Genomic DNA, 13786 nt, shown 5'->3' with positions numbered 1-13786 from the left:
TTGAGAGAGAAGATGAATATGTTATTTATATGTGTGTGGAGTGGAGGGAAGATGTAAAATTAAAAGAATGAGCACTACGCATGCAAATGGGTCGGTTAGTGGAATATGGAATATCTGCCGTTTCTCACCTGTTCTCTGTTTTTGTTTTATTTTACTAGAGTCTAGTGGATTAGATTAATCAAATGGAGGCCAGATAAAGATGATTAATCTTTATTTAGGCTGTTAACAGGTTTCACTGAAAATTATATGTAGATTTTTATAAGGTGGTACATACTAAATTCTATCTTATCGAAGTACTAATTGGAAAAAAATGTGTATATAAGTTGCATAACAACATTTGTGAACGTGCATGTAAGCTCAAATGCTATAAATTCTAACCAAATAAGGTGAATCAAACAAAGCCTAAATTATTACGGAGTACTAAATACACTTATTAGTTGATCAGAAGGCCAAATTTGATTTCAATGATCCTAATGAGCAATAACACCTTTTTAGCGCCACCCACATCACACCATCATTACCTAAAGAAAGATGGTATCTTTCTGGATTCAAGATTTCATATGCCTCATCGGTGACGTCAAGATGAAAGCAAAAAAGCACATATAGTGGATTTTGATGTATTTATCCAACATATATGTCTTTCTCTTCCACAATTGTAAAAAGGATATAGAAATTTTATCGCAACATCAACGATTAACATATCAACCATGAAGCTAATAGAGTGGCTAACTATCTCCTCTCTCTCTCTAACTCGTCAAAATTTAAAACATACGGATATAAGGATACACTTATCTCTAGTTATCTAAACTTATAAGAATTTATCTTAGTTATAGTTTAAAATTTGAGTAGCCTACTAGCCTTTATCAAATCTTATTAGGCCTTCTTTTCTAAAACTTGTCTTATAAAACTTTAATCATCTTGTGCTATTAAATAAGCCCTAAATATGACATTTTTGCCTTGAAAGAAGGCAAACCTTAATTCGTCGTATTCTCAAATTGACCAGATGGCTGGAAATTACAGGAGTGTACAGTAATAGAATTACGAGTTATATATATTAATTAGGGTGATTGACTAATGATGCATTAGACACTTCTTATGGTAAATATTTGTTAAAGTGCAGCTGGAAGAATATAGGTTAAGCCGTGAAAGAGACATTAAGATAGTGCTAATATAGTGATATTAGTTTAATTACAGTATTGTGGTAAGAGTGAGAAGAATATTTTAGGTTGAGTATGGTGGAATCATTAAGATTTGTGCAAACTGTTCCAAATTATTTGGTATGGTTAAGATAAGAAAGCTGTAGACCTACTCATAACATTTTAAAGGATTCAACAAGTCAACCAATCTACTTAGAAAGTAGGAGGGTAGTTTAAGGATTGAGGCCTTTAGGGTATGCACCTTGCCACCTTATTTAATTTATCTATAGTCAATATGTAATTTTTAATTCAAATGAAAAATATACGTAGTACTTGTACAAAATTTAGGATATTTTCTCTCAATGTTGTATTAATTTTTGGGCTTAGACTCTTACCAAAATAAATATCAAAAACTTTATAAATTTTCTCTCCGTTTGTAAAAGATTGTGTTTTAACTATTTTTCGAAATAATTACTGTCAAAACAAGTAGAATTTTTAGACGATGGGAGCATGATTGAACCACTTCTAGATTCAAAATCTCAATTTATAAGTTACAAAATAAACAAAAAAGTTTGACAATTGTTTACTACGGAGTACTCCGTAATATCTACAAACAAACAGATACCAATGGCCAAATTAGGGAATACAATAGAGATTGTGGAAGTCATATAAAACAAATTTTAGACATAGGAATTATGCTGGGAAGTAAAAATGAGAGAGCTATTTAATTAGTACGGAGTAAGTTGTTTAATACAACTACTCTCCAACCGTGTAAAGTGAGAGTTGACAATATTAGTCAACTAGTTTGTAGTTTGTGAATAATACTGTATCAAATTAATTTTTTAGTAGAAGTATAATACAAAGTACTCCCTAATTCCTATAAAAACCTTTATATTTCGACCTAAAAAGTCAAAACAAAAAGAACTTTAGAGACAAAGGAAATATTCATGTATTAACCAAACTGCTCAACAAGTAATTGGTTGAAGCTCAAATATTCAATATTTCTAGTGCCTTTTTATTTATTTATTTTTTTCTTTTAAATATGAATTCAGATGATAAATTTAGTCAATTTCGGGTATCAGGCATCTAATCCATAATCTATGACTCTATGTAGTAGTCTTATGCCTTGTTTGGTTGACATGGGAATTAAATTTCCATAGGAAATTGCATTTCTATGGGAAATTATTTCCCTAATGAAATTCCTAAGAATTTCCTAAATTTGTTTGGTTGGCAATGTGAAAATTTAGAAATCCCATGAAATTTTGATTGACCTAGAGGGGCTAGGTAATTTACTTCCCTTGTTTTGTGGGAAGTTAAAATTCCCATGAATTTTCACTTTCTTCATTTTTGCTTTTTTGTGTCAACCAAACAACTCCTCAATCTATCAAATCCCATGAATTTCCACTTCCCCCATTTTATGTTGTCAACCAAACAAGGCCTTAAACTCTAATCCGTGATCTATTTATCTATATAGTAGTCTTAGACAAAATTTGCAATCAAGTCAAGTTGAAGATTCTCTCTTATAACAACTGTAAGCCCAAAACAATGTCCAACGTTTTTCTTAAGTACATGTCCATAAGCCCAAACAAGTCCACAAAATTTGTGACAAACAAACTTAACTAAGCTAATCCATCTGAAGATCCAAACATCAGATCCACACCTAATCTTATAATTTATGACATCCAATCGATATTAATTTCAGATCGGATATTTGATCCGGAAATTTGATACATTACAGAAATAGTTCAGATTTTCGAATACCCCCCCAAAAAAGCAACTCCATATTACTCTGTAATTCTGTATAGTATTTCGGATAACAAAAAATCAGATACTTGATATATCATTCCAAAAATTTCAGATATAGAATATCCAAATTTATTTCAGATCGGATATCAGAAATTTTAAATTTCAGATATAGGATAATATTTCGGATTGAATATCCGATCCGTGCTTAACCTTTAGACAAGCAGCATGCCAGATTCCCAGCAGCATATATATGGGCAGTGAATAAAAAATAATGTGCCCACAAACATAGACCAAACTCAGACAATATTCAAAATAAGAAGAGCTGAACAAGTCGGACCATCTTGAAAAAAAAAAAACCAAAGAAATGAACCCATAAATTTGTTGTGGGCTTAAGAAAGAAAGTCAGAGAACATCTGCAAAGATATTAGTCTTAAGCAGACAAATCTCCAGCATAGTTTTCAGTCATACTATGCTGTGCAACATAAATTAACTCAGGAAAGAAGAGCCTCGGAACTTGCCTCCAAACTCACTACATGTTCAAATTGAACAAAGCCTTGAAAAGAACATAAAATACCTCCCTATAAGTAAAAGCAGGATACTGGGCCAAAGATACGAAAGGACAAAACTAACGACGCCACAAGTACCTTCATACTATTCTGTGTATCTATATATATTTATGTATATATATGTGGAGATAAAGATGAGCAGTGACTTGGCTTGGAGAAACCAGTGACCATTCAGTGCAATGGAGAGCGAGGAGGACGAGGGCGAACAGGAGTCTTTGATGGGCTCACCCTGTATATGTAAAGAGTGTACTGTTATGATTGGCCCCTGAAATAGGATTATTTATAGAGCAAAAAGACAAGAGTGCTGCAAGAGTATCAACCTGATAGGCAGTGATCCCAGCACTGCACCACTGCAGTTGAGAGCCGAAATTGCACTTTCAGCCTGTAAGCACCACAAGAGACTTGTCAATCCTAATGACAATGCAGAAAAGAAAAACAAAAAAAAAAAATGTTCACAGAACCTCAAACGATGACAGACCATATATGCAAGTTATGAATTCGTAGTAAAAGAAGTGGGTAATATCAATTACAAATTCTAGAGGCAGGGATAGATAATCCAGGGTTTACTTTAATTTCGTACCATAGTACTCTCATTGTTTTGAAAAGGGAAAAAAAAAATCCAGCATTTTGTATGCATGTAGGCCTCAAGGCACAAAAAATGTAGCCCTATAACATTTGTCTACCAACTGCCATCAACTAAATGGAATTTCCAATAACCAGCAAGCATACTAGAAAAAAAGCACCCAGCCTACTTCAAGCAAAACATGACAGTTGAAAAACAAGCTTCAGCTACTATGGCAACAACCCCTGCCCCTTTTGACAGCCTGATAAAATGCCTATTCAAAGAACTGTCACACAAACTTCAGAACAAACTGCATATTGATAGATCATAAACCTTTCAAATGTGCAAAGGTCAACTAAAATGTTGCTGTAAGATTTGTAACTCATCAAATTATATGCAAAAAAATATAGTAGTGACTATATATGAGTTTTCATGACACAAGCTAACTAAAATGCCTGAGCCCTGCAGCTTTGTAACCAAGGACTTGAACAATTAGTTATGTCTTCATCAATTCCATGTTTAACTAATACCCTCAATTCTCACCCATTAGCCACTGGACCTTAGATTCCACCAAGACATCATGATTCTGCAGCCAAAGCCCTAGCAGATGAAGAGACTACAACACAAGCAGAACAGCTATCTAGCAGAAATTTCATGTCGTCATAGGCTTCGATAAATGATTTATAAATTATTCAACCCTTTCAATCACAATTCCACAAGAAAATTAAAAGCAACAAAAACAACGGAAGGCAATAAGGCAAACTCAAGGAGTCAAGGCCAAGGCAAGGCATCCTAAAACATGATAACAGCGGTTGGGCCAAGGCATGAATGAGATGGTTATGGGCACCAAGTAAGCCCCCCAGGGTCCTTGGGAAGCACCTTGTTGCATAATCTTGCCCGGTCAAAAAATGTTTTCCAAAGGCTAAATATGAAGATTAGAATACACGAAATCGGAGCATTTTAGGAGATTTTGAGACCCGGTGTCGAATTCTTAAGGGATGGTAGGGGACACATCCCGGGTCATACAATGTTCTTTGGAACCATAAATGGCCCTAAGTTAGTCACATAACCTCCCGTGGTAGCCATGGGTCAATGAAAAGAGGTGTAAGCGGCTAGATTGCCTATTTAAAGGAAAATAATCGGTTCAAACCACCCCAAGTGGCCTCTCGGGGTGTCGTGGGATCCATAGAAAGTACCCAAACCTCTTTTTTCAGACCAGTTTCAAAAAATTTACCCAAAGCCATTTCCAAAGTCATGAAGCCTAAGAAACATAATTGGCATATATGACTATCCACAATCCCAAAGCAAAGTAACTCTCTTTTTATATGACTGTCCTCACTCTTTTTGCTAGTCCTAATTTGACTATCAGAATATATCTAGCGACATAAATTTGTTCCTGAGTCTACTCACTCGAATTTCAGGTGAAAAATGAAACAACATCAATTCAATGAAATGGTGACCCTAGATTTGCAGTTTAAAAATTCATAAAATTCAAAAGGAAATATAAAAATAAAGTCACTATGGTTTATGGGAGAGAAGTTCATTAATACATCAAAACCTAAACATCTCACACAGCAAGCAAGATGGAAGACAAAAGCTAGCACTTTCATGGTCTTCTAGAACATCATTCTATATATTTTGAATATTTAACATGCGTGCCATATGGAAAATCCTAATCATCAACTACAGTCATGAATCAGAGTATATTCCACAAAATAGGCAATAAAACTCTCATGGCACCAAACGGCCTCTACGTTTACTAATGTAAAAGAAATATTATTTCGATCTATTTACAAACCATACAGATAACACCTAATGAATATAAGAGATAGAGGTGTACAGAACTACAGGATCCCATAGTTATTTCGGTCTATATGCTACAGGTTCTCAAAACATAATTGATTGGCATGCCTGCAAAATTCTCTAACCCCTAAAACAAGTTGATGTGTGTTTCTATAGCATGTAATTTCCTGTGACAAGCAGAATACAAAGATCCTTGGAAAGAATACTAGCTGAACTAGACTATAAAAAATATGCCAATATAGAAACTTCATAATAAAATTTAGGATTTTTTTGTCAGAAACTACCTAATAAAACACATTTTTTTGAGAAACTACCTAATAAAACACATTTTTTTGAGAAACTACCTAACAAAAGGTAAAATATGGTAAAATACTACCTTTGATCGGATTTTCACCGTTGACATAATTTTCCGGCATTGACCAACTCAAAACACCCTTGAAACCACCATGAGGGTTGGTTTTCATGGTGGTAAGGTTGTAAGGCTATTTCAGTTGGGGGATTTTCCGAGTTGTTGGGGGTAGGTTCGGGCTACGAGATGATGTTTTAGGGGTGTTTAAAGGTGGGTCAACGTGGGAAAATTAGGTCAACGATGAAAATCCGGCAAGAGGTAGTATTTTACGAGAAAATATAAGTATATAACCTTGATAAACAATTCATGCTTATCAAGGGGTATTTATGTAATTTGACAACTAACTAGTGTTAATTGTTGTTAGTTGCTTTTCCCCTCTCCCTTGATTTTCTCTCTCCTCCTTCAACCTTCAATGACAATGGCAGAAAATGTGCATTTCACTACAACATTGAGCTAGACGAAATCAATGGAGGAACGAAAGCTTACTACCCTTTAGGGTTAACCATACCCTTTATTTCTCCCTTTGATATTCGGGTATTCGTTTAATTCCGGCGGCTAAAGCCGAAATCAATGGAGGATTAACTCACCTACCCTTTAGGGTTAACCATGCCCTTTATTTATCTCTTTGTTATTTGGGTTTTCATTGAATTTCGGCGGCGCCGGAAATGGTGGTGGTGCGGAGTCGGACGGCTTGGAAAGAAGATGAAAGTGGGTGTGGATTGGAGGAAGAAGATAAAAGTTGGTGGGAGGAAGGAAAAAGAACAAGAGGAAGAAGAAGGTGGGAAGAAGAAGATGAATAGGAAGGTGGGGAGGAAGAAGGTGATGAACAGTAGTTAACGGTGTTACTACAAAAAATCTGTCGACATTATTACCATGGCCCACAAACAGTAAATATATATTTTTTTTAATCAAAAAACACAAAATTCAATGCAACTTATTTACAAAAATGCCAATTTGTTATCAAGGTGATAAACTAGGTCTTGCTCGTATTTTACAATATTTAACCCTTTTATTAGGTAGTTTTTTACAACATTTTTTTTTATTAGGTAGTTGCTCATAAAATCTAGGATTTATTAGGTAATTTCTGACAAAAAATCCTAAAATTTAAGTACGCGAATAACGGATTGTGCTTCTAATCTAATCACTCCCAATAATAAATATTGGGCACAAAATATATTTAAAAACCTTCTTGGGCTGAGGATTGTGTTCCACTAAGCCAATCCCCCAAAGTCCCAAACTCCATATCCTTCCAGTGCTCTACAAGACTAATGAAGTATAAAGGAAGGAGATCCCAAGATGGTAGAATTAACATTATGCCTAGCAATAAAGTTAATTTTAAAATAAAATATTATTTCCATACCATACGACATCAAGGGTGAATGCCATATCTCAAAATCTAAAGATATATTAGCACTCAATATTAAAGTATTATAAAAGTATAATGCTTGTTTAAAAAAACCGTCAATACCAAACTAGAACCAAATTCATACCTATATATTAAATAAAATAAATAAATAAATAAAAACAAGCAAAAATAGTTTCTATGGAGTAACAATTAATGCATATCCAAAGAAGGCACCGGAATGACTAAAACATTAGAACACATGCAAGGAAAGGGAAAAGAAGAAAAAGCGTCAAATTTGAACTACACACGATATAGGAGCTTAGCGAGTCACCAATCCACTGTTCTTGATTCAAAGTGTTAACTAGACTACAACATGCAAGTCAAAAGAATACGTTGAAAACCCAAAGAAAGATATATAGTTTCCAATTTGACATCAAGAGCATGAGAATTTCAACCATAAAACAGTAGAAAGAAAAAGGCAACAATAGAGGTTCAGGGATTTACCATAGCAAACTCCACAAAAGCAATGCGAGTTGAGTGATGATAGTCTCCCAACAGCCTCAGGCGTTGTACCTAAAAAGTAAGAATCTTTACACATAAATTTTAAAAATTGACAGGACCCAATTAGTCAATATTAAGATATGGTGAACTACAAACCTCTCCACAAAATGATTCAAAGAACAGTTTGACTTCAGATTGTGTAACCTGCAACGAATATCAAAAAACACATGAACTTAGCAATGAGAACTAGAGGGCAATCAAATGAAAAGATCAAAATACACACAAGTGATGAATGGTTGACTAAATAATACCTTCTTATCAATGTTGGTACAATAAACAGTTCGTGCACACATTTCTCTCTCACCTTCAGACTGCAGACGGAAGCCATTAATTACCTCACTGATATTAATAGTGTTTAAACATAAAGTCCATAATGATCATTATGTTGAAGCTTGTTTCGAGCAGTAAAAACTACTTGCTTGCAAGGATAGATTACAGATTGCAGTGAGTGCAGTGCAGAACCAACCTTGGGCAAGAAAGTAGGATTAACAGGAGCAATGGCAGTCTTAGAAGGCAGCACCCTGACAGGATAGTACCCAAGCATTGTACCCGACAGGCTTAAAGCAGCATTAGCACCCTCTGCCAAAATAGCAAAGCCAAACAAATCACAACATGACTAACATAACCAAGCATGATCCCCAACTTATCAGCAGAAATCAAATTAAAGCCGTTACCTTCATCCATAAATTCCACAAAAGCAAAGCGAAGTACAGAATTCGGATCACCACAAATACGACAATCAACAACCTAAACCACCCCAACAAAAGAAAGTAATTCAATGTTTACACTAAAATACATCCAACCAAAACAACATACAGCTAAAAACAAACCAATTACCGGTCCACAATTGATAAAAAGCGCTGCAAGTTGCTCTTCAGTGACCTGGTACCCACCATTACACACAAATGTCACAACACAAACTCATACCCAAAACAAGAAATTTAACAAGCAATTCATCCCAAATCTTACCAAGATAAAATTCTGATAGCTTTGCTCGATAATTCAATAGATAAAATAACAAAAGCTACAGACTTCATTCAAAATATAACACACAAAACAAACCTCAATAATCATTAACAACAATAATTACAAAAATCCTATACCTGCTGATCAATGTCCGAAACATACAAGGTTCGCCGGATTACATCTTCCCTCTGAGCCATACTAGTACGGGTATTCATCCTCCTTTTCCCATTACCATACCCATTCCTCCTCTGTTCATCCACAAATACACACACAAAACAAAATTCAATACATCCCTACCAAATTCACCCCCAAAAAATCCAGAAAAAATGATAATCAATCAGATAAATAAAATTACCCTTCTACCAGAGAATCCATTGACATTGCCGGCAACCGGACTCAGCGGCGCAATTAGAAAATTATTAACATAACCGAAATTGCCATTGTTATTACTAAACATATTATTATTAATATTCACATAATTAACCAAAGAAGGAGGCACAAATTCCTTAGCCATAGGGTTTAGCTTCGACAACATCTCCTGTAAATCCCTAATTTCCTTCTTAAACCCTTCTTCTTCCTTCTCATCAAAATTCTTTCCATTTTCATTTTTATCATTATCATTATTATTATTATCATCAAATTTGATGTTTTGATGATCATCATCAAAATCATCATCATCAGTAACACCGCTATTCTCGCTACTTCCAGAATTTGTCAAACCAGAATGATTATTTTCCAGATTATTATTATTATTATTATTGTTACTATTATAATCATCCTCTTTCTCTTCCGAAACAACAACGGCGTCGTTTTTGGGCAAAGACTGCGACTTCAAACTGCATTTCTCAGTCTTCTCGTTGTTGTTGATGTGATTGTCGTTTGATCGGTCGAGATCAGTCGAGTCGTAGTGGTTTCCACCCGATGCGACGCCGTTTTCAGCCACCGCCATGATCGAAACAACAAAATTCCTCACACTTTCTCGAAACTGCGAAATTTGATTTCCAGTGAAGATAACAACAACAGCACCTTCAATTTCCAAGACAATCGCCGATCAAAAATCAAATTAACAATCAAAATCGAAATTCCATGAGAGAGAAAATAGAGTATAAGAAGAAAATTACCTTAATTTTGAAAATTAAAGAGGGGTGATGTTCATTGATTTGATTGATAAACAGAGAAAATGTCTTCTTCTTAAACTCTACTTTAATGGCGGAGGAAATTACTGTAATTATTTATAAAATAAAAGAAAAAAATAAATAAAGTGTTGCAGAAGAACAAAACCCAACTTTTATTTTAATTTTTTTAAAGAGTGGCTTTTTAATGATGCAGTGATTCTTTTGTCTACAAGAGTTTAAAGGGTAAGAGAGGAAGGTGAGAGAAAATAAAATAAAGCAGTGTGCGTGTAGCTTCTTTGAAGAATCTATTTTTTATTTTTTGCTTTTGTATTTCACTTATTAATTGAGTTGAAATTGAATTAATTATTTTTTGTTATAAAATGAAAAACTTTTTTTAAAATTTCTTAATTTGTCAAGTTTTATACTAATTTAGAAATGCATGATAAACAATACTTCGTGTACATATTGGTTCGATTAAGAGGTCGTAATATGGACTAAATTTAGAATCTTGCTATTTCATTCGTTCTTTAAATATTGCAATATTTTGGACTTTTGACAATACGAAAAAAAATATTATAATTGAAGCATATTAGATTTATTTAATAAATTTTGTTCATAAAAAATAATGTTAATTAATACATTTACAAATATTACTACTACGTATAATATCAACCTTTTACAAATACTCCCTCAGTTTTTTTTTTTAAATGCATCAGTTTGACCGACACATTTTCCAAGATGTAACTTTGACCATTAATATCTTTAATTGTCCGTTAATAAAAATTGTAACAAAATTATATTATGAAAGTAGACATTGTGACGAATCTAATGATGTATTATAAAATAACATTTATTTATTTTATAATAGCAAAAAAATTAAGTCAACCATGACATGAAATAATGCAAAAGTCAAAGTAATGCATTTAAAAAAAAACGAAGGGAGTATTTTTTATTTTTTTTTATTAAAAATATATATAAAAATTATTAGTATTCTCAAGTTATATGTGATCCTAGACCGGATCATATTGTGGTTATTATATTAAATATTTGAGGAGATGTATTTTCTAATTTGACTTTTTGGAGAGGGATTAGCTCACAATATTGGGTGAGCATTTATATGTTTAATAATTAGTGAGACTTTGGTGTTGTAAAGCTCAAGAATTAAGCTTTTAATTTCATTGAGACTTTTTCTCACGCATTGGCAATATCACATGATGCTTCTTAGGTTTGACTTTACAAATAGGGATTAATATATTTATTTTTCTTAAAAGAAAAGGTATAGTTCAATCACATGATTTAATTAAACCATTTTCTTGTTAATTATAATTTATTAGACTTTTTAGATAAAATGAAGAGGATAATCCTCAAATGAAAAAGGATAAACTTATTGATGACATAGAGCTAGTATCCATTACAATTAACCTATCCTTTGTGATATTTGGACAAAGGATAAGATATTTATCTCAATAATTATACTTAACATATATTAACAATATCGAGGGAGATATGAATCTAATTTATTTATTGCATTAAATAATGAATAGATTTTTGGGTGCGTATCTTATATGATCATATATTTAAAATCAGATTTTCCGCAATAGAGGTAATAATTTGCTTTCTCACCCTAAGCATTGAAGGTGAGGATTGGCTTATCGTGTTTTGGGTACCATCCAAAATTTTTATGTAATTAAGATACATTTAGATGCGAAATCAGTATTTAATTTTTTAATTATAAAAATTAATAAATGATACAAATTAAAGTAATTGTTAATTAGTAAGAAGTTATGGTCAAACTTGGTGAGAATTTGTGACCTAGTCAAATTTATTCAGGTTACTTATTTTGGGGTCATTCAGTCGGTTAGCGTGTTTTCGCCCGGGTTATTTATTCAGGGGTTACTCAGTCGGTCAAGGGTTACTTATTCTAAATTTACTCAGACGGTTAACGCGTTTTCTGTGTGAGAGTAACCCCTGACCGACCAAGTAACCCCTGAATAAGTAACCCCTTTAAGTAACTCCTGACCAACCGAGTAACCCCTAAATAAGTAACCCTTGACCAACCAAGTAATCCCTAAATAAATAACTCTTGACCAACAGAGTAACCCTAAATAAGTAACCCTATAAGTAACCTTTGACCAACCGAGTAACCTCTAAATAAGTAACCTCGGCCACACATAAAAATTTGTGATATATATATACATATATATATATATATATATATAAAGGCTTGGTAAGAACAAGATTTGGTTTCAAGTGTTGCCGGTTGGAGCAAATCATATATACAGGCCTATTCTCTGTTCACCTTACTTAAACTTATTTCAGGTCAAATAAGTTCAGATAAGTTAGTTTACGAAAAATAAGTTCTGATAAGGGTTAGTTAGTCAAAATTAAATTATAACTAAAATTCAGTTAAAGTTCTACTAAGTTCAGTTAAAGTTCAAATAAGTGTAATCAGGTGAATATAAATTCTACTAAGTTCAGTTAAAGTTCAAATAAGTGTAATCAGGTGAATAGAACAGACACGTAGTCTTTTGCACAAGTTTAAACAATTATTACAGCAAGGTACTCGTAGATGTTTGTTTTAAATCTTTTAAACATTTTTATTCTAAGGACTCATTAAGGCCCTGATTTGTTCACCTAGTTCCGATTAGATAAGTTCAAATTAGACAAATTCAACAATAAAGTTCATATTATAAGTTCTTATCTAATTTAAATTTCAATTAAAATAAGCTTATATAAATTCTACAAGTAATAAATTCCATAATAAAGTAAAATAGGTTTGGAAAAATTCAAATAAATAAAAATCAAGTAAATTGAACACAGTTTTAAGAAAATAATTTGCTTATGCTCTTATGGAGATAAGTCATGGGGTCAGGCCTTTACCAATCCTTATGTGGATCCTTTGAATTCACTTTAATTCACAACTATATACTTTGATTATTAAAACAATTATCATACTTCATAGGTCAGCGTTAGTAATTTTTTCATATGAATGACTAGGAGTCCATAAAAAATAGATTAAATCCCTGAAATCTAATACGGAGTAGTTTTTATTATATGATCATGACAATCAACTAGGTCAAATCACCACATACAAGTATTAATTACATAGCACGTTAATTAATTAATTAATCCAATAAGAAAAGTGATACATATACATAATTATAAAGACCATAGTGTTAATGACAAATTGACAATCCATAAATACCAATATAGTCGCATGAGGGAAATTATGTTGCATGCGTGGCATGTGAAGATTGGACAATGACGGATGATAAGGTAGCATTGCTTGACACTAAACATATTTCATGCCACCTGTTAATGGAGGTCCCAAACTCCCCTGCTTTTTATTTTATGGGGGTTTATATATAAAAAATACAAGCATAAATAAATAATTATAACAGTATAAAATTAAAGTGGGTGTCTTTATCATTTTATTATTATTTTCTGATATTCATCATTATTTTATTTATTTAACTGAATTTCATATTTAATTTAAGGGTAAGTTGGTAAGAATTGTCGTTTTGGACTGCAAAATAAATATTTCTTGAGAAGGGCATCAAATGCTAGAATAATTTGATAACCTTAGCTCATTCAGTCATTCAACTTATGTTTGTTAACGTTGCGTTTGTGCTAACAA

General features: G+C 32.9%; 1 protein-coding gene across 2 annotated transcripts; it reads right to left on the bottom strand.

The window, feature by feature from the left end:
• Window positions 1-3030: 3030 nt before the first annotated feature.
• On the bottom strand, window positions 3031-10513 carry LOC110727905 (polyadenylate-binding protein-interacting protein 11-like). 2 transcript variants are annotated; one of them, XM_021907499.1, is made up of 11 exons: window positions 10156-10513; window positions 9390-10060; window positions 9172-9282; window positions 8906-8950; window positions 8743-8815; window positions 8535-8647; window positions 8320-8379; window positions 8165-8212; window positions 8012-8080; window positions 3769-3830; window positions 3620-3677 (listed from the first exon to the last, which is right to left on the bottom strand). In XM_021907499.1, exons 2-11 carry the CDS (start codon window positions 9981-9983, stop codon window positions 3620-3622), a joined length of 1233 nt encoding a protein of 410 aa, XP_021763191.1. In that variant the 5' UTR covers window positions 9984-10060; window positions 10156-10513. The 2 variants fall into 2 exon arrangements, with proteins under 2 accessions (XP_021763198.1, XP_021763191.1); XM_021907506.1 differs by lacking the exon at window positions 10156-10513 and having other exon boundaries at window positions 3031-3677; window positions 9390-9983.
• Between the last annotated feature and the right edge of the window lie 3273 nt (window positions 10514-13786).

Source organism: Chenopodium quinoa, unplaced genomic scaffold (assembly GCF_001683475.1).
Source record: "Chenopodium quinoa cultivar QQ74 unplaced genomic scaffold, ASM168347v1, whole genome shotgun sequence".
In the NCBI taxonomy this organism is placed as follows: Eukaryota; Viridiplantae; Streptophyta; class Magnoliopsida; order Caryophyllales; family Amaranthaceae; genus Chenopodium; species Chenopodium quinoa.
The sequence above is the reverse complement of the archived record's forward strand: the minus strand, read 5'-3'. Positions and strand labels throughout refer to the sequence as shown.